At 38.0% G+C, this 21,294-nt stretch overlaps 1 protein-coding gene across 7 annotated transcripts in view; it reads right to left on the bottom strand.

Moving 5' to 3' along the window:
- The window catches only part of KLHL32 (kelch like family member 32), a 154,314-nt gene that overhangs the window by 13,036 nt on the left and 119,984 nt on the right, over positions 1-21,294 (bottom strand). For all 7 annotated transcript variants that reach the window (XM_063097563.1, XM_063097568.1, XM_063097567.1 and 4 more), the window contains one exon: positions 11,969-12,695. In XM_063097563.1, the coding sequence (XP_062953633.1) occupies positions 11,969-12,695 (727 nt within the window). The remainder of the gene's footprint in view (positions 1-11,968; positions 12,696-21,294) is intronic.

Genomic DNA, 21,294 nt, shown 5'->3' with positions numbered 1-21,294 from the left:
TCCAGCTAAGTTTCTCCTATTTGTCCTCATACTTCTTTTCATGCTTGTAGTGTACATTGAGCTTTGTATTGCCCAGAAATTATTAATTTTACTTGAATTTTTACCGTCAAATGGAAAAACTCTTAAAAAAACAACACATCGAACACCACAGTAGGAAATAACACCAGTAGGTACTGAGTGTTAGGTAGTAAAATAAGAGGAATGTGGAGCCCCCCCAAAAAATCTCTTTAGAAATATTGCCTTATACAAAGTTCTAAAAACTGGTGTAAAATGAATAACATTCTTATTTTAGTAAGTATCACAAAGAACCAGCTAAGTTTGCAATAAAGATCTAAAACTGAGCCAGACTAAAAAAGTTTCCTATTGGAATTTTTTGCATTTAAAAAATGTGTACTGTTACAATACTGACCAAAACATTACATTTGCCCAGCTTGACTAAACTAGACAGGCTGCTTCCTAACTCTAGGCTTCTGGCCTCCATTTTCTTAGAGCATTTACCTTAGAAAACTTACAATTGTAAATTCTTTCTCTGCCTCTTTGAGAAGTAAATCATTTTAAAAGCTGTTTTCCAGTTTTATAATCCAAGAGTATTTTCCTTAAGGACCTGGGAGCCATCTCCTTGAAATGTAACCATTAAGGAAGACAGTGCCCTATCTCCCAGTTTCTATGGGAGTACAGGAGCCTAACTTTGATAGACACCAATTAGCAAACACAGATGGCCTAATCACAGAGAAAAAATTTGCAAACTCAGGAATAAATGAATGTGCTCAACACCCAGTGATCAACCTTTCTGCAAAAGTCCTTCAGTACCTTTCCATGAACTCATCTAGTGCTTAAAACACATCCTCTTAAAAACCTCTTGTTTTGATGGAGTTGATTTCAACCTGCATTCTGATCTCTCTCCCCTATTGCAATAGTCTTGAATAAAGTGTTTCTCATCTGTTTAACTTTGTCCAGTGGAATTCTTGCTGTGATGATTCAAGTACTTTGAATAGGTCACCACCATCAACTCCATGGCCAGGAGTCAAGTCAACTAGAATCTAGAGGATTAGTGCCTAATCCTCAACTGAGCTGGAATAATCAATCAATACTAATGGATACATAAAGGGGAGGGAACTTGCCCAGGCCCATTATTGCTGTCCCACTCAACCTCAGTAAGGAGATTATGTCTTTCATGTAATTGACCTTGGCTATCATTAACTGGAGGGCTATTTTTTTCTTTCTGAAAGATTACAAACATTTTTAAGATCAACAAAAGCTCTGTCTGTTCAAAAGAACAAAGATAAATGAGCTTCCTGCCCTCAAAGAAAGTCTTCTCTGGATTACTCATTGAATGTCTCATCTCTAAAATAAAATTTTAAAGAAAGAAAACACACTTAAGAAAGCTGAGGCTTAAAATTCTACATAGAGTCAAGATGTGTATCAAAATAAATAAAGAGGTATGTTTGCTTTTACTCCCAATCTTCCTTTTCTTGTGTGATTAAAAAAGGAATGTTCAATAATTCTTTCTCAGCATAACTGCACAAGAATAATCAAATCCATTGAGACCTCACAAGTCTTCAAAGTTAAAATGATTGCCAGTGCTTTTGATCTGGGCCATAAACACCAGATTAATGTCCAGCTCACCTAAAATCATTTCTCCACTTGAAAGGAAACAGAGCATAAACTCCCACCCATTATTTTAAAACTCTGAAAGTTTTTCTACTTGTTTTAGAAATATGGGACCAAATTAATATCTACTGCAGTAAACCATCTGTTTTATGACACTATTTGAAAATATTTACACTACTGTATGTATCAGATTCTGCCCATTATAGATTAAATGTACAACCAATGGATGAGAATGTAGTTATTACATCCCCTCTTCCAAGCAGGAGAGAGATAAACACAATTTATCTCCATGCTCTTCAGAATTATTATTTACTGTCTTCCACCGATGCATCTACAGTACAATTTTTTTTTTAATCTGCACTCTGTAATTAAATTCCTTATAACAATAAAAAAATTGTCACACACAGACAATGTTTAAAATGAGATATTAGATTACTAGTTGGAAATAAAAATAAAAGTCCCAGTTAGTTATTTGGTTGATTACCCCTAGAATGTTAAACCACAGGAGGTGCCTAACAAACCTAGTGCGGTAACTTTTGCATAGGAAAATCTTAGAAATTGGTTCTATTGCTTTCCCCTTTGAAATAATTTACAAATGGTCATTTAAATAAAATCCACTCCTTTAATTTATTTTTTAAAATAAATTTACAAAAGAAATCCAAGTTTGCAGCTCACACTTCTCTAGCAGTGTTACTCATTTGCAGTGCTTTATCATCACAAGCCCTTCACATAACACTCTTCACTTTTAGATGAATCTGCTGAAATGAGATTCTAAGGATTTGCATACAGATTTGACTATACAAAAATAGATATGGAATTAATAATAGTCTCTATATGTTTTAATTTCTCCCAGACTGGAGTACCCTTGCCTGCAGCAGTATTCCTGGCTTTAAAAGTCATCAAGCTGATTTGTCTGCTCTGGGTTATGATGCCACATGCTGCTATACTGTCCCCTGCAATCAAAGCACTTGCAAAGATAGATTCCATGCCTTCCTCTATTGAGTATATTTTATAGATTGGCAGTTTTGATCTCCCTCCCCCACCCCAGGGGGGGATAATCTGCATCTTAACAGCTTTGCATAGATACATCTGTCATTAAATATGCCATCTTGAATCAGCATTCATTTTTAAAATCAAGTTTTCTCTAACTTTGAAGTGCCACAGTCAAAGTTAAGACTTTTCAGCCGAAATTGAAAATGAGCAACCTCTGTCTTATACTTCTGAACTGTGACGTAAAGATATACTGCAGGTTCCCCCAAAGTCAAATAAGTCTTTAAAAATTGCCAGAAGGAATGAAAAGTTACCACTTTGCTACCAGCAGTGAGAAATGCTTTCTATCATCAAGACAAGAGTAAAGCATTTTTCTTAAGCTTTCCTGTACAACTCCCCCTACAATGTGGTGACAAACGGATGAATGCATACCGGAGAGAGGATGACAAGCGACTGCCAAACAGTCACTTGTCTTTGCTACCAAAATCACCTACTCTCAAACTCATATTGTGCTCAAAAGCAAGCACTGGTCGATGTTAACAGGGTCTATAAAATAGGTGCTTACAAAAACTGCTGTCACTGCTCTTCGGTCGAAGTGGGTCAAGTCAGATGGCTCTGCTAATTTTTTTTTTTCCCTAAGGACAAAAAATACATGTTGATAATAGAGAGTCCTGCACTAAACTCTAGGAGAAGCCTGTGGTTCCTCATGCAGTGCTGGTGCACAACTAGGACAGAGAAGGATGCAAAAAATTGGTCATTTCCATGCTCACAGGTTGGAGCATGCTCCAGCTTGGAATTCTGCCAGCAAATTCAGGATCGAGGAAAACCAACTCCAGTTCTCTGAAACTCTCTTGGAGGCCTGCAGTGCCCCACTTCACGCTGGTCTATGAGAAGAGTTCCTGGACAGTCTGTGGGATTAAAATGGACTCTTTTGTGACTGTGTCCTTGGCGGAGCCATTTAACACAGCCAAGCTCAGGTTCCTCATATGCAAAACAGAGAGGGCTACATCTTCCTCATGGGATTTAGATGAACTAGAGCACATGGCGTGGAGGCAATCCATTAGGGAAGTTTACTACGATACTGTAGCCATTTGTTTATTGAAATTTCTTACCATTTCCATAAAATGTACGAATACCTATGTGTGGAATACTGAACTAATAAATGAATGAATTTTTTAGTCTGAAGTAGATTTCTTGTGATTTTTTTCCTAATAACCTGAATTACTGGCTGGTTTATGTGGGTATCCAATGGCTTTTTTCCTCTTTAATAGTTTAAGCTCCTCTTCTACAAACTTGCTCCAATTATCAAAACACTAAAACTTCCCAATTAGTTTAATTACTTAAAGAACGACCTGGCATTAAGTGTGACTTCATTTTAGTCTTTTTTTTATAGAACTAAACTTATTAGCCCTTAGTAAAAGTGACATCATGGGAATATTTACAATAAATGCAAAAATAAACTTTTGTATTATCTATTTTTAGATAATGTTAAACTGTCCATATTTTAAGGATATTAATAATACTACATAAACAATTATAGCCAACAGTATTTTTACTAAATTAGCATTTTGAATAGGAGCATACTTAATTTATGTGTTAAATTAAAACTAGTATCCATATTATTTCTGCCGTACTTCAGGAACCCACACAAATGACTAAGTAATTAATATACTCAAAACCTGCAAAGAAAGTCTCAAATTTGCAAAATATCTATAAAGAAAGGGTTGCAGCACTTGAAAATATAAATTATATTTATGTCATCTAGAATGAACAGGTATAAACTTGTGACCCAGGAATATGTAAAGTATGTACCATGTGTTGTTTTAAATAAATGAAATGATAAAAGAGAGTAAAATCTCCCACAATGCAGATGTCAACTAGGGTCACCTACCCTTGAAAATCTCAATAAAATTTAATCTAACTCTCATTCCTCATTCTGTAGAAAGTCAAAATGCTGCCTCCAAAGATTTCCGCACATTGCTAGCAGAGTTATACTCTCAAGGTCACCTCTGTCTGTATATTTAGTGTCCTGGCTTTGCTGCATTCTAGTTGGACTTTTTATCTCCCTCCCACCATCAACCAAATTCTTTAGCCATTTCCCATTTCCATGATGTAGCCTCATTACATCACCGTTAATCATCTCTCCTCTTGGGAATAAAGAAAATAACTTTGCATAATCATAGATAGAGCAATGCAGCTCACACTTTATGCTACCCTCTTCTTCTAGACCCATCTAGACAGACACAAATGGATCATCTAAACATAGGCAGTTCTCACCAGGAAAGGGATTCTGTCAGCACCACGCTCACCCAGTGAGCTAACCGGCCATCCCTATATGGGATCCGAACCTGTGGCCTTGGTGTTATCAGCACCACAGTCTCCCGAGTGAGCCACGGGCTGGCCCTCAGGAAAGGGATTCTGGAGTCAACAGTTTGGACCTTTTTTTTTGGACTACTGTACTGAAACTACCAACTTTAATGGCCAGTAGCCTACTAGACTTATAACATGTAATCCTTTCAGAAAACAATCATCTAGCTTAAACCATATTGTCACTAACTTTCTGTTTACATTTTAACTTTGTGTTGCTGTTTATGTCTGAGAAACTAAACTGTAGAAGCACAAAAAGGAAGACATTACATGTCTCAGTTCTGTGCCCTAAGAAAGACAGTGAAGCACTTAAAGACAATCAAATGCCTGTTGATTCTAAACAAATCTCCAGGGATCATTTTTCTTATGTGTATCATTTACTTTCAGTTGTATCATTTGGAAGTTCTGTTTTACAATTTAAACATGTTTTTCAGACATTTGCTGTAATGATGAACAACTAGTGGTTTAGTGGGAAAAGCACAGTTTAAAAAACCAAAGAGGTGGGTACAAAGCTACAGTTAGATAGGAAGAAAAAGTTATGATGTTCCATTACCTAGTAGAGTGGCTATAGTTAATAATAAACTACTATATATTTCAAGATAGCTAGAAAAGAAGATCTTTAATGTTATCACTACAAAGAAATGATAAATGTTTCAAGGGATGGATATGCTAACTACCCTGATTTGATCATGACACAATGCATACATGTATTTAAACATCACATTGTACCCCATAAACACGTACAATTTTTATGTGTCAATTATAAGCAAAATAAACAGAGACATGGAGTTCAAATTCTAACTTTGTCAGATACTAGCTGTGTGATCTGGGAAGTCATTTCACCTCTTTAAGCCTCATTTCCTGGGAAGTGATATGAGAATAAACCAAGTGCTATTTCTTCAGGATACAGGTAAGTCGGTTTAGGATGAAAGCTTTGTTAATTATTTTTGGATGATATAGGTGATCTGACACTTTCTTTCCTTCAAACCATTTTAGCTTTTCTAAAAGCATCGTAGAATAGTTTATTTCTGTTTGACTTCCACCTCAGTTCAATACTGTAGTGGTTTTGTTTTAATCTCTTTCAAACGGGGAGGCAGAGAGCAGTAAAGGTTGGAGCAAAAATGAAAAGAGAAAATGTAACTGCTGGGGCAGCGGGTGGCTAGAATCTAAAGCAACAAATACTTAATTCTTAGTGAACTTTCCAATTCACTAGGAACTTTTAACTGAACATATCAAGTTATAAAGCTCCAAACCTCTTCCAGGCAGGTGGCTTCATCACGTGACAGCTGCCTCAGGGGAAACAAATGGGTATTCTGTTACACACTTACTCCCACAACACTCATGGCTCCCCTTCAAGCAAACCTTCAGTCCTGGACTCTCACCTAACTGGGATCCCAGCTTGCTGAACTCCTTCCAGTAGGATCCTCCAGGCTATTCTCAGCCTAGAAACTTTCCATCACAAGTGAACCAAGGATCTGCCTTCTCCAGTTCTCTGCTGAACAACACCAAACAATAGGCAGAAATTTGCAAATGGGGCCATCACAATTTTATGGTTTCCAATCTTAAATATGGGCTCTGAACACCTAATTATTTATTAACCTGTCAGCCCCCTCTCTGTTTTCTCTCAGAGGCTTTTTCTAAGCACTCTTCTCGGGCTCTCTACCTAGTCCTGACATGGCTCAATCTCAACAGACCACTCTCGTCTCTTACTTAAATCCATCAACAAGGAACCTCCTCAGGTTCCTGCCCCTCACTGTGAGCCTACCTACTGCCACACTCATCATCTCCTTTCCTCCAGGCTTAGAGTTTGATGGTCTCTTTCTTCCCATGTGCAAGACCCAACCCCCTCTCCAGCTCCTTCCTGCCTGTTAAGGACTCTATGTCTCTTGTGGATATTGTATCCCCAGGACTTGTCCCATTCCTGGTACCTAGGAGATGCTCATTTACCAACCAAATGAATGCCCCTCTTCCCCACATCTTCAATTTCACTCACTTCTTTCCCTTTTCAACAAATTTGCTTAATACACTTGCATCCTTAAAAAAACTTAAAAATACTCCTTTGGCCTTGGATTTCCTCTTCTAGCTATTCTCGTGTTCTCAGCCAAACTTCCGCCTTTCTTCCCTCTTTTCTTTCCTTCCTAGTCTCCTTTTTTCTTCCTAAAGCCAAAATATTGTTTATTAATTTATAATGAAAGAATGTGGCTGTCTTATGGACTGAAATACGTGTGTACCTAGAAACAGCACATTCTCTTCCTGTACATAGGAGTACACAGGAAGCCACATGATAATTGGAAAGTTGTCTGATAAGCTCAGATTGAGGGAATGAAGCCAAGATGGGACCCTGTTCGTGGGTAATAGGCAAAGAGGGCCTTTATCCCAATGTATACTACACCTGTGGTTTCTACTTCACTTTCCAATCAAACCTTAAACTACAGTATTCTAGTGTTCACCTTCTTCCACTGTATTGAAAAATGCAGCGGCAATAGTTTGGACCTTGATATCCCTGTAGTATTGGACAGCTCTCACTCACTGCACCTTTCTGTTTGGGTTTTGGTTTTACTCCTCTTCCTCCTCTTCTTTGACCTCCTCCTCCTCCTTCTCTGACCTTGCTTACCCTGCACTCTCAGGCTCCTTCCTTAGTCCTGCCCCCCCCCACACACACACACTGTACCCTCCTTACTAGTGCTTCCCAACCTTTTGTCCTCGGCCTTTTTCCAGACACCCTCTTGCCCATCTGTCTCCTCCCACTTTCTTCCTCCTCTTCATATTATCTCATTTACATTTGCTCTGAGAAACAGAAGACAAGGTCCTCTCTCTGAGTCTGAGGGGAGGGGATCATGAGGAAAGTGAGGAACTTAGAGCCAGTGGAGGAGAGGGGTGAGAGAGTGGGAGTAGGGTATGGAGAGGCAGAGAGTGCCACTGTGCTTGGTGAGCTGAATATATACCCACACCAAGCCCACAGGCTCAGCTGCCCAGGTACAGGCAAAGACAAAGTGGATTGCTGCACTTTTCCAACACTGCATGTTTTGCTAGAGAGCAAGAGAATTATTGAAATGATTCGACCATAAAGTTCCAGCGTGAGGACAGGGAGGAGTCAATGGATAAGTAGAAAATGGCCAATGGCCCAGTTAGGCTGGAGGTGCTACCTTTCATGCCACCTGCAATAATTACTCCCTGCTTTGCACTACTTCTGTATCCTGGAAAGACTTCTATCATCGCCTATCACCTGCTATATTATAATTATCTGTTTAAAAGTTCGTTCCCTCTATTATACTCTACTTTGTTGCTCCAGCACTATCCCAGAACAGGATTTAGAGAGGTTAAAAACTTTGCTCGGATCTCATGATTGGTAAGAAGTGGAGGAAGTTTCATGTGTGTATGTGTGACCAGGGTCTATGATCTCAGCCCACCACAACCTGGCCTCTGCCACGCCTGATGTTAGCTCCCAATATTTGTATATAATTGTTTAGATGCAAGTAAAATGATATCTGCACAGATATAGTAAAGTAAAGCAACGGTATTTTTAAAATGTTAATGAAATTTTACATTGTTCTAATTTTAATGATTAGAAAAACCAAAGTCCCTTTATTAGGTTTGAATAAATTGAAGTTAGTTAAAATGGGGCAATGCAAACTTCATATAAATTTAATCAAGATGAAAATACACATAGCTTCTAGGGAGTTGAAGAAGCTTTAACAAATGTTCTTTCATTAATGAAATATATGAAATACCGTTTGATTGTCAGCTCCTAGAGGGCAGGAATTGTGTTTGCTGAATTAATCTTATTTATCTATGACCCAGCACTACACTTTATAAGGATGTAGAATTCAACAAGAGAATCAAGAAAGCACTAAATATTGCTTTTGACTAAATGCAACAACATTTTTCTTATTTTTATAGTTTTAAAGTACTAAATTTGTGGTTAGTTTCTCATCTTGCTGCCATTTGATAAAAATGAAACGATAAGTTGTTTTGAAAGATAAGCTCAGGATTAATTTTCCCTCACAAACAAACAAATAAACAAAACCAAGGATCTTTTTAGTAGTTCACAAACTACATCTTACAACAGAGCATATATTTTAAAACACAGCTGCAAAGGATATTTAATGCTTGTTTTACTTCAATACTATGAATTTCAAATCGAAATGGAAAGGGAAATTTGTGAATTGGGTCACAATGTGAAATGCTACAGGAGCCTGTAAAATTTGACTATCTCTAACATCTTAAATTAAATGCTAATGGGTATATCCATACAGCCCAATTTTCTGAATTCCTCTTTGCTTGTCACATCTTTAAAACTATGGACAGGTTTCAAGATGTCCTGACCCCAAAATGGACAGAAAAAAGGGGAGGGAGAGAGCACTCTGGAAATGTTGAGTTTCTAAAGAAGAGTCTCTATTCATTTTGTATTCTGTGGAACAGAACTAAGCCCCTAAAATCCATATTCTATAATCCATACCACCTCCACCTCTGGCAACGCTTGCAAAATATCAGAAGGATGGAGATGACTCAATCTCTCATCAATTAAATTGGAAATACTTGATTATTTGGTAAAGGATAAAGAATAGCTTCCAACATTTTCATCTGCTCCAATAAATCAGGTTAACACTTCTAAATCAGTCATAGGCAGGGTGAAATACACCTGTCTTTTTTTTTTAAGGGGCCCATTAGCAAATCTAGTCACCCCTCCCTATTCGTGGTTAGATTCACAATTGATTTATTATAAGCTGGGCCCGAGGAAAGAGACAGACGACTGAAGGTATTAGAAATGTCACTGGCGATTTCCTCTTCTTTCCAATTAAAGGTATTGTACTGTACACAGGAAAGTGAATTTCTCATCTTGAGTACACAGTAGGGAGAAACAAACCTGAGAAAATTGTGATTGTTTTCATTAAATATGGTTAACACAAGCAGCATACATTAGTGCAAAAGAAGAACAAAGAAAAAGCATTTCCTTTCACAGCAGTAGAAAAACAAAGTGAGATAGCAATAAGATCTGTAATAAGTTGATAGATTTAATAAAATGGAAATGGAAACATAGACCTACATTGAAAGGGAAGTGAGCTTGACACCAGGATGATGGATCTAAGATGAACTTCTGTGCTTTCTTAAGGCCCCACTGAAGAAGATATTAAGCAGATCATATCCTTAAGACTATGTAATAGAAACTACAGCATTTTTTTTAAAGCTAGGTTTTATAGCCAAAACAAAGGAATATTTATTAGAATATTTATGGAAATTCATATGAAATTTGGAAAATGCAATGCAAAATTTAGGAATACAGTACATTAACTAAATGAGTCAATGGAAGGAATGTATATTGAGAGAAAACATAAATGGCATTGATTTCATAAGCCCATCTTTTCGTTGTTCAAGCACAGATCTGTTTCTTCTTTTAGCAAAGACTTACTTGCAGCCTAGTTTGAAGTTCTTCAGCAAAGCTAACAGGGCAGAGCCCTGGTGGTTATTTTCTTAACTGCTGAAGTATACATTTAAAGAAAAAGGAATAAGTCACTAGATAAATTAGATAAATGAGGTTTTTATTTAAATATATCTACATATACTAACATACACACACATTTCTAATGTTTATTTAGTATGTATGACCAGTAACTATTGGGTCCACTTCATTTATCCTCCTCTTTAGTCCTAGTCTTAATTTCATTCGTTAATTTATTGAGCACTTAAACCCTGACACGAGCTAGGTTTTGTCAGTGAAAATCAGTGAATTGCCAATAATTGAGGCATCATCTAGAGAAACTGAGACTGTGACTATTTCCCTGGTTACTGAAGAACAGCAGAAGGAAAAATAGGCAGAATCCAAACAAATTTAGTTTAAATGTAAGGGAGAATTTTGTCTGAGTAGGTAGTAAAAAACTGGAGATGATTATTGAGAAAAACTGAAAAGCCTTTGCCGGTGTACTTAAAAGTGATAATTCTAAGTACAAACATCAAAGTTACTCTTAATATTTAAGTTATTTGATCTTTCTATTCCTCTTTGTCTTTGATGACACAAGAATCCAACAAGTTCCATTTGGGTTACAAAACAGGTATCCTCCAACTGGGAGAAGATGCGACTTCCTCCTGTTATAGGCATACCTTTCAAAGGAGAACACTTGAGGTCCTTCTCAATAATAGGATTGAAAACATAGGCTGATAGTGTGATGCAGATAACATATGCCACACAGACTCCTTCTGTACAAGCAAAAAGGCAGCTATGAGGGGCTGGAAGGCATATGCGGGTGTGGATGAAATAAGAGTGGCAATGAGTGGATAACTGCCGAAGCGGGGTTCTCGGTACATGGGGTTCATTATACTATTCTCTCTACTTTTTCCATAATCAAAAGGTTTTTTGGAAAAAAACAAAAAAGTAAACTAAAATAAAGCTCAAACTGTGTACCCACCAGTAATCAGTAAGAGCAGGAGAGTAAATAGAAATGAAGGTTTAGGATAGCATGAGTAAATACTATCACATATAATACAAAAACCTTATTTTAGTAACTTAAATCCCTTCCCTCAATGCACAGCATAACTATTACCTGGATATATATCCATTGCTATACCCAGCAAAATGGATTTACTGGGCTTTACTTCTCCTGCCTTGTCTGATGAAATGGCTCCTAGTCGGGCAGCCAAGAGTGGAAGAAAAAGCAAAGCAACCTAGATAAACCACAAACTGTGCAATACAATCCATGAATAATCAAGAGCTGACAATGTGAACAACAGAAGGTTTGGTAGAAAAACAGGTGTGATGGACCATTAATTTTCCTCTTGAATTTTTACTCCTATAATCACCCAGAAAGTCACAGAAAGGTCAATTACTTCCAATTACATTGTTCTCTATTGAGTAGGTGCTCAATAAATGAATGTTAATTAGCTAAAATGGCATCCTTTGCTCAATTGTTCAATTACACATGACCACACTATCAAAGCTTGACTTTTAAATGTATACCTCAAGGAAAGTGTTTTTGATAAATCCAACATATGAGGCACGTTCTACCTGATATCCAAAGAAGACCATCAGCCACATATCCAGCATGACATGAAAGGGATCGGTCAAAGGACTGCACAAAAGTCCATTTGTTCTTCTTGGGGCAATATCGCTCCACTGTAGGCAGAACCTGGCGCAGTTCATTTCTGCCCCCAACTGCATAGAGGCATTCATCCACGGCTGCCAGCACGAAGTGCTCCCGGCAGTTTTTCATGGATGCTATCTCTGCCCAGGAATTACTGCGGGGATCATAGCGACAAGCAGTCCTCACGGCACAGGAACGGCCACTGGCATGCTCAACTTCCCCTCCTGCTACAAACAGGAAGTCGCCCATGACTGCCACACAGTGGTGGCTCCTGCCCACGGGCATGGGAGCCAGCTCACTCCAGTTGGCAATGGCAGCTATGAGAGCATTCTCCTGATCAACAGGATTGAAGTACCGAAGTTCCCTGACTTTACAGACCTCTCGCTTTTTCCCACCAATGATATACAGAGTGTCGGACTGAAATCGCGGTTTGGTCCTGCGAGTCTGCCAGACAGGCTGTGCATAGATACTCTGATGGTATTCCAGGGCCTCGTTGACAAGGGCTGTTGCGGTCTCACTTGCTTGGACGAGGGGGTGCGACAGGGCAACTGTATGGAGAGTATCCACATCCATAAGGCCAAAGCGGATGTACTGCAGGAGCTCATCCATGTACTGGTAATGGCAGCTGTGTTCCAACCACCTCAAGGCTAGCTGAAACAGAGGGAAGTGAGATGAGAGGACAATACAAAGGTCGTAGAGAAAGAGCAAGAGCAGTGGCAAACATGCATTCTTTCAGACACTTAATACCATTTTAATACAATTTTTCTCACAGTGTAACACTGGAATATTTTGATACCCAGATGAGAAACTTTTTTTTTTTTCTGTATCATGAGAGACACAAAAGAACTCAAGACATTGTTTTAGGGTTTAGAAACAATGTTAAGCAACACTGAGGAGGGCTTAGAATATCATTAGGAGTGAATGGTAATTGCTTTACAAAAAATGAAAATTGTGTTGTAAAACAGCCTGTTCCCTTCTGTTTCATGCTTAAGAGGCTTGGTACACCACCACCAGGAAATGTCAACAGTGAGCACTGTCATCACAGCTCAAGTAATATATGTCAACCTGTGAGTCAAAGTGCTGTATCAATACGAGTAACGTAAGAAAATATGTGATCATCTGAGACCACAGGGTGTACTTGAGAGAAAATCAATATGACACTAGTAGAATGATTTAGAAAGAAAAAAGACTTTTAACCCCCACCCCTTTGGGAGGGTATAGCAGTCAGGAAGCAAGAGAAGAAAAGAAAGATGGCAACCTATCAATTTTAATTTTTTATCTCAATCAGTTTTCACCTTGAGAAACTGGAGGCGTGTTTCTGCACATGTAAGTTGTTATCTGCACATGGAAGAGGCTGGAAATTTGTTAGAGCTATTTTCACAAAAACAGGATATAGAGGAGATTACCTTTGTATTATGGACACAAGAGCAGAATGTAACTCTAACCTTTCTATTTCCTCTTGCAGACTCGCTCAAGAAGGAAAAGAGTAAGAACTTTTGGCTCCAAGCAAAGAGAATTTCTTAAAACTAAAGCAGGTACATTAAATCACAAATAACAAAATTAAACAATATTTTAAAAAAATACCATCCACAAAAAAACAATTCATTTATAGAGCATATGAAGCAATTTAATTAGTGTGACTTAATATTTAAGTTTGACAAACCTTCCCATATACCAACATAAAGAAGCATACCTAATATTTCCAATCAATATATTTGATATGAATTATTCTCAGCAGCATCTACATTAAACTAGATCTCCTAGACAATACAGATGTGGATCTGAAGGAATTAGCAAGAAAAAGTAAAACAATGAATTCCAATATTAAATAATTTTACTGTGTTTTACTTGCTTTCTGACCCATGGAATTGGGGTTCCGGACTTCTCTGTTTAGATCATGCATATCACTGGGGGGGAAAAGGTCCTCAGGGGAGGGAGAAGGAAATATGATACTCTTAGACCTCTGCTCCTTGGCAAACACAAGCTGGGTTTTCATCCTGGTAAAAAGAGTCCCTAAACTCTCTGAGACACTAGATGATTTCAGACTTTCAGAGTTTCTGCATCCATTTGGTTGCAGGTGCTTTCGGGGCTTGTCTTAGCTTCCTGAATGAAGTGAATGAAAGAAGTGAATTTACTTCTGATATGCAGTGAACTGCATCTTTTAATGAATTACAAAGTGAAGAGAAATGAAAAAAGAATATCACTGGGTATCAAGGGGGCAGACTCGTGACACTCTAGATGTTTTTCCAGAAGGCAGCATTTTTTATTTATATAAGGCACCAACCTGATGAAAAAATATGTATCTGCATATGGTAACATCAGCAATAATCAAAGACATTGCAAAAGAAAAATACCAGTCATCAATCACCGATTGTCTGCCAGAAGTAGAGAGAGTTCCCACATGCAGCATCCTAGATTTTCTCCATTCTAATTTTAGAAGATTCAAGGGATGGGGTTCCAATTATTTCCTGGGGGAGATAATTCAACAACTTAAATAATTTTCCATTCTTTGCCCACACAGCTCTCAAAAGTTCTGAGGGATAAAGTCACTGTGCTCAAGGTTATTTCTTTGTACCAGGTAAAATTTTTTGAAACTTAATCTTTGATATTGCTCTAATTTAATCAAGTAATTCCAGCTGATATTGCTTTGCTCTGTAACCAGTTTCTTAGCATCCTAATGTCCTTACAGTTCTGCATGTTTTGTACAGATACTACAGTAGACAGCACTGGAGAAACATTAGATAAATATCCATGTGTCCATAGCCTCTTTTTATAGCATAGTACTGCCCATTTAATTATTTTCCCTCTCCTCATAAATCAGTTCTTCCTTTGCCATAATCAATCTTCTAGCCCATCTCTGAGCACTCCATAGTTTATCTTTATCTTTCTAGGAAACAGTGTCATTAACTGCATGAGAAGCATATTAGCCTCAACCATGCTCTGCTTTTAAGGAAATCTCTAATGAATCAAACTGGCAGTGGAACAGTGACCACTGTTACCTATTACTGATTAATTTCTGGCTTTCTGTCTACTATCACCTCACGTCACATGTAACATGATGCTTCCACATTTGATTTCCCCAAATACTCTGTATTACAGAATATTTTGTGCATATACATTAGTTTGCATTTTCTGGGATAATTTTAACCTTATTTCTTTCCAACATTTCTAACTTCTCACAGATTTCACACCTTTATCACTTATAATATTTTCAGACTGCACGAGTCATCCATACATGTTGGGTTTCTCTTTCTCCAGATCAAAGGTGAATGTAATGTACAATGAACTATCCTGCCACCAACTTAAAACCTAACAGGTGCATGAATTATCCGGAGTTTCTGATCAAAATGCAGATTCTGATTCAGTATGTAGGGGAAGGAAGATTGGGAGTCTGAATTTCTAACAAGTTCCTAGGTGATAAATACGCTGCTGGTCCATGGAGCACACCTTGAGCAGGAAGGTTTTAGACAGATTTCCATTCTCATAGCAGGGTTCTCCTACCACGCTGTCTGAATTTAGTTACTTCAGGAGGCTGCATTAACCGTTCCATTCACTAGGGTAAGTTGCTGCCTTATTAGAGTAAATTCAGTCTGTTGTTTTGATTTTAAGAAGGTATAAAACTAATGAAGTCTAAGTAAAATGTTTTACTCAAGATATACGACAATAATTAGCTCAATATTATGATAAGATAGCATGTTTTGAGACCCTTGTTCTATAAGGTCTACAAAATCAATAGCTGATTCTGATAACATGAAATCAGTCTTATAAACACTCGGCACTTTCGCTTTTTGCAACAATAAATAAATGTAAAAGTGTTACTGTACTCTGTTTTCACTTTCATAAAAATGTAAAGAAGAAGAATCACTAAAACCATGGATAACTATTGTTTATCCAAATAATGGAAAAAAATGGCAAAGCAAATTCAAAACAATGATTGGCCACTTCAAAATCACTTCTACATTGTGAACGTCAGCAGAGCACTACTCGCTGCCATGCTGAATTAAGGGCAAGGTGATGCAGGGAGTCCTAGAGCCCATTTAAAGCAGTTTAGAGATTACAGGAAGAAGAAGGCTCATTCATCATTGGGGCATCATGGAATCCAGAGACCATAGTTAGCTTTGTAGCATATTTTGGTGCTTAGGCTTGTGAAAGATTATTCTAGAAATGGGTGGCTTTTAAAATAATGACACCATACTGAGAAAGCATAACTCAGGGGAGGCTGAAATCCTATTCTAACTTTTTATTCTGGCATACTGATATACCCATCACCCTAAACCCTAGCATTTAATGGAGAAGAAAAGAGAGCCAGGGGCAACTATAATTATTCTTCTATTTAAAATCAGGTTTGCTAAAGGTGCAGACTGAACCCTCCTTTCTGCAGGAGCCCACACTGTGAAGGCACTCGTGTCTATGTCCTCACCAGTCTTGTCATCTCACTGAGATAAGCCAGAACACCAGACTCCCCTCAGTGTCCCAAAGGCAGCATAAATTCCACACTACTGCAAATTCAGAAAGGGACAAAGGAAGGACACAAGAGCAAATGAACAACTAACTGACATTCCTGAACTTCCACCAAAGAGTTGGACATGTTAAAAGAGAGCTTGGGTAACAAGGAATGGGAGGCCAGGGAAGCATGTTTTAATAGATTAAATGACAATGCACAGACAGAATTTTTCCCTATTAAACAGAGTTTCAAGCATGCTCTCCATCTTCTAATCCATGTCCTCAAAGAGAAGTTCAGTGATTGTTATATATTAGATGAAAGTACACTATTTTATGTCATTTTATAAGGTCTTGAATTCTAATAAACATAAAAATTTGGCATGTTCCCTTTTAATACTCCATATAGTTTCTTTAGATTAAAAATATGGAAGGTTTCTCTAATGCAAGGAAACAAGCGTTAAGGTTTTCCCATGCTATACTACAAGGAAGTTCACCTCTTTAATGTGAGTGATGTAAGGTCCAAATAATGAAATATTAAACAAGAATAATGACAGCTATAGAGAAGAAAGCTTATATTAATAAGTAAATGCAACAAATATTATAGTCACATTCTCTTCTTTGAGACCAAATGAAAAATTTCAGTTCAAAAAGACAACTATCCCATAAAATCCAAAAGCATCAGAAACTAGGGACGCAGAATCAGAGCATTTTCCTCTACAAGAACAATGAAAATGTCACCATGGAGGAATATTAAAAATTACAACAGTGCTCACTCGAGTGCTATAATTAAAATTGTGTCAACATTTTGCTTGTAAAACAGATTTTCAAGGGAGATTGCACATTAACCATTATAGCTGACTACAGACTTATACAAGATGCATAGGCTATTTTTTCTCCTAAGAAATATATTTCAATGGAATCAAATCTGATGAGGCCCAAGGTTCATATACTGCCATAAAAAAAAAAAAACCTGACAGAGTTTACAAAGAATATTCAGCTTAGCAGATATGTGTCTAGTATCCAAGCCACAGGTTTCTATAGCATAGATAGTTTCTATAAATCTCTTTTCAGAAAAACAAAGTGACAATTTTTGGTTGTAATTCTATACTCATATTTCAATATGCATATGTGTGTGCATGTGTGTGTGTGCGTGGTAAGGTACATGTGCACACAGGCCCACATACAGAGAACTGGTTACGTCATAGTCTTTTTCTCCCTGGAAATGACTTTGATCAGATTATATCATACAACTTAATAGATAACATCTCTTTTAAAATAAGAGAATCTCAACCAAAGAATACAAATTTCAAATTTGTAAGGTGACTGCTTCAAGGCAGTATCTATTTAGAATCCCAGAAAGAGGTCTTATACATAAATGCAAATATTTAGTACACTATTCACATAAATTTTACCTTTGAACTGTCTTTAAATATACCATGCCATATCTAGTATATGCAAAACTTTTTAGATTACAAGAATATATCCTACAGGACAATAAAAACTATTTAATTTGTAAACATGCCCTAGAGCATCCTGAGAGCATCAAGTCTTTGAATATTTCTTTATGAATTGATTCAAGAATAATGAGCCAATAGCAGGTTCACTAGCATCTGAAATTATTATTTTTTTATTTATTACAATTATTCATGAGATACAAAGCTGATTGTCCCCTTCCTGCCCATGATCTGGGGGCCAGATTCATATTGGGGGCATACCCATTACCAGAAATTACTTTTGTACCCTTTGTCCCCTTCCAATTATCCCCCAACATCCCTCCCCAACCCCCTCTCCCCTCAACTCCATTTTGTAGCCCTAGGAATGTTCCCTCCCTCTGTTGGATCATGGGACTACTGTAGTCTTTCTTTCCTGCCTTGTTTCTCTCTTAGCTCCAACATATGAGTGGGCACATGTGGTGTTTATCCCTCTGTGCTTTGCTTGTTTCACTCAACATAAGTTTCTCCAGGTTCATCCATGTTGTTGCAAATGGGAGTATTTCATTCTTTTTTATGGCAGAGTAGTATTCCATGGTGTGTATATACCACAGTTTCCTTATCCAATCATCCACAGATGGACATTTAGGTTGGTTCCATATCTTGGCTATTGTAAACAGAGCTGCAATAAACATGGGGGTGCAGGTATCCCTTCTACCTGATGATTTCCATTCCTCTGGATATATACCCAGAAGAGGGATTGCTGGATCATATGGAAGATCTATCTGTAGTTGCTTGAGAAACCTCCAAATTGTTTTCCAAAGTGGTTGTACTAATTTACAGTCCCACCAACAGGGCAGTAGTGTTCCCTTCTCTCCACACCAGCATTTGTTATTCACCGTCTTTTTGATCATAGCCAGTCTAACTGGAGTGAGGTGGTATCTCAGTGTGGTTTTAATTTGCATTTCCCTGATAACTAGTGATGTTGAGCATTTTTTCATGTATCTATTGGCCATTTTTATGTCTTCCTTTGAAAAATGTCTATTCAGCTCCTTTGCCCATTTTTTAATTGGGTCATTTATTTTTTTACTGTATAATTGCTTGAGTTCTATGTATATTCCGGATATTAGACCCTTGTCGGATGCATAGTTGGCAAAAATTTTCTCCCACTCTGTAGGTTGTCTTTTCACTGTTGATTCTTTCTTTTGCTGTGCAGAAACTTTTTAGTTTGATATAGTCCCATTTGTTTATTTTTTCTTTAGCTGCTTGGGCTTTCAGGCTTATGTTCATAAAGCCCATGCCCTAACCTAACTGCTGAAGTTTTTCACCTATATTTTTTCCCTTAGTAATTTTACAGTTTTGGGTCTTATACCTAGGTCTTTAATCCATTTTAAGTTGGTTTTGGTGTATGGTGAGAGAGCATCTGAAATTAAACTTTCAACAGTATGACCAAATGGACCTCACAGGCTCAAGTGCTGCCCCACGTCACTGACATAGAGATAGTCAGATCCCTCAAACAAGTGATACTATGATGAATATAGATGTCCAGGAAGTACCTAACCTGCATTTAAGGGTTTAACATTGGTGGCCTCCAAATAAATAGAAAAAATACTCACAGGTCACTGTAAACATTAATTGAGAGCTATGGAGTACAGAGATTAGAGTGGGCAACCCACTAACTGAAGCACAGGACTAAACACTATCAGAGGCCAGATTCCACTATCAAGGGGATGGAGCCTGGAGTAAGCAGGCTGCTGGGGGGGCTGGGGAAGGGGAGCCAGGGTCTCCACTGCAGGTGAGTTGCTGAGGACTCCCATAAATGTGATGTCCCCCACTGACCACCGTTACTATGCGAATCTCAGTCTGGCTACTGAAGATACACTCTTCACCACAATTATAATTTTTTTACCCAAACAGAAGTTTCAGAGGAGATGTAGGCCAATCTACAGGTGGTCATACAAAGGGTTTGGGGTATGAAAGAAGCATTAAAAACAAGTAAATGTCAGGTGAGCCTAAAAACGAAAATCAAACATGTAAAAATCAAAGCGGCAGAGAGAGAGGGACAGGGCTTAGTTTGGGTGGGGGAAGCAGCCTAGAGAGCCCAATTTGTAGCAGTCATGCAAGGAAGACAGATATGTGGAGAGATGGCTCCATGGGGCAGAACCAGTGGCTTGACAGTCTTGGAAGCCTTGTGAGGGAAGAGGGGACTGCAATGGATGAAGGAATAATTAGAAGGTAGTGGCTGTTCCAAAAGCTAATCTGTAAAGTAAGTGAGAGAAGGACTACGTGTTAGCCCCAGTGACCTATCCATAAGTGTTTGCTGAATGAGAGAACACGGGAGTCCAACCTGAGGAAATCACAGACTGAGACATTCCTTGTAAGGTTAGGAGGAAGAGCAAAGGAACTCTGAAGGAGGAGATGGAAGGACTGAAGAGGAAAGAGAAACGGGCCCAGTGACCAGGCCCAGCCCTGGGAGCAGAACTGCCATCACAGGCCAACGATGAAGTGTGAGATGCTCTGGGGGACCTTCTGAGGAGGACACCACTGCAGAGGGGCCACAGTCTCATTGACTGAGTCAGTGTGAGAGCAAGACAGTGGTGGGCATGCCGCAGAGGGCTTGTGAGGACAAAGCAAAAGTCCTCTGTTTGGGGGATAGGTATAAAGAGTGCACAGATTGGGGGATGGTCAGAGCCCAGTCAGGCTTAGACCAAAAACAATTTGAAGTAATGAGATATACTTCCTTCATGAACAAATGGTCGTTGCTTGAGTCCCATCAATTTGCAAACATAGTGAATCTATAAAATAAAATCACTGATCATCACCAATTCCACAAATTAATTTTAAAATTAAACCTCACATTACTTTCCTTAACACCAAAAAAACTGATTGATTTGATTGACACATTTCTCTCCTAATTACATTTTTACTTCCCGTTGCTTAAACAAAAATAAGACATAACTAATCAATAATTTTATGAAGCACCCCTGAGGGCTGTTTTATCCATTTTGTCCATGGAGCTAAACAAAAATAAGCATTTGTGGTCTGGTATGGCGAAGAATCTGGTGAATCCATAAATATACACAATCCTATCCTCATTTCTTTTTAAATAAACATTTTGAACAGGACCGTTGGTTAAATAAAGGGTGCATTCAAACAGTAACTGGATTCAATGACTTAACTCATTTTTGGAGCCTCTTCAGGCAAGACTGAATTATTACCTAATGACTCTCCTTATAACAAATAGCCTTTTTTAAAAAAGCAAGAAATAAATAATGTGAAAATGAAACACTTGAAGTAAAATTATAATCATTATGGTGCTGTCACTTTAACATCTATAGACTTAATTGTTTTACAACTGACATGTGAGATTTTCCAGG

The sequence above is a fragment of the Cynocephalus volans genome, chromosome 5 (assembly GCF_027409185.1).
Source record: "Cynocephalus volans isolate mCynVol1 chromosome 5, mCynVol1.pri, whole genome shotgun sequence".
NCBI classification, from domain to species: domain Eukaryota; kingdom Metazoa; phylum Chordata; class Mammalia; order Dermoptera; family Cynocephalidae; genus Cynocephalus; species Cynocephalus volans.
Note: the sequence above shows the minus strand (reverse complement) of the source record. Positions and strands in the feature narration are given on the sequence as shown.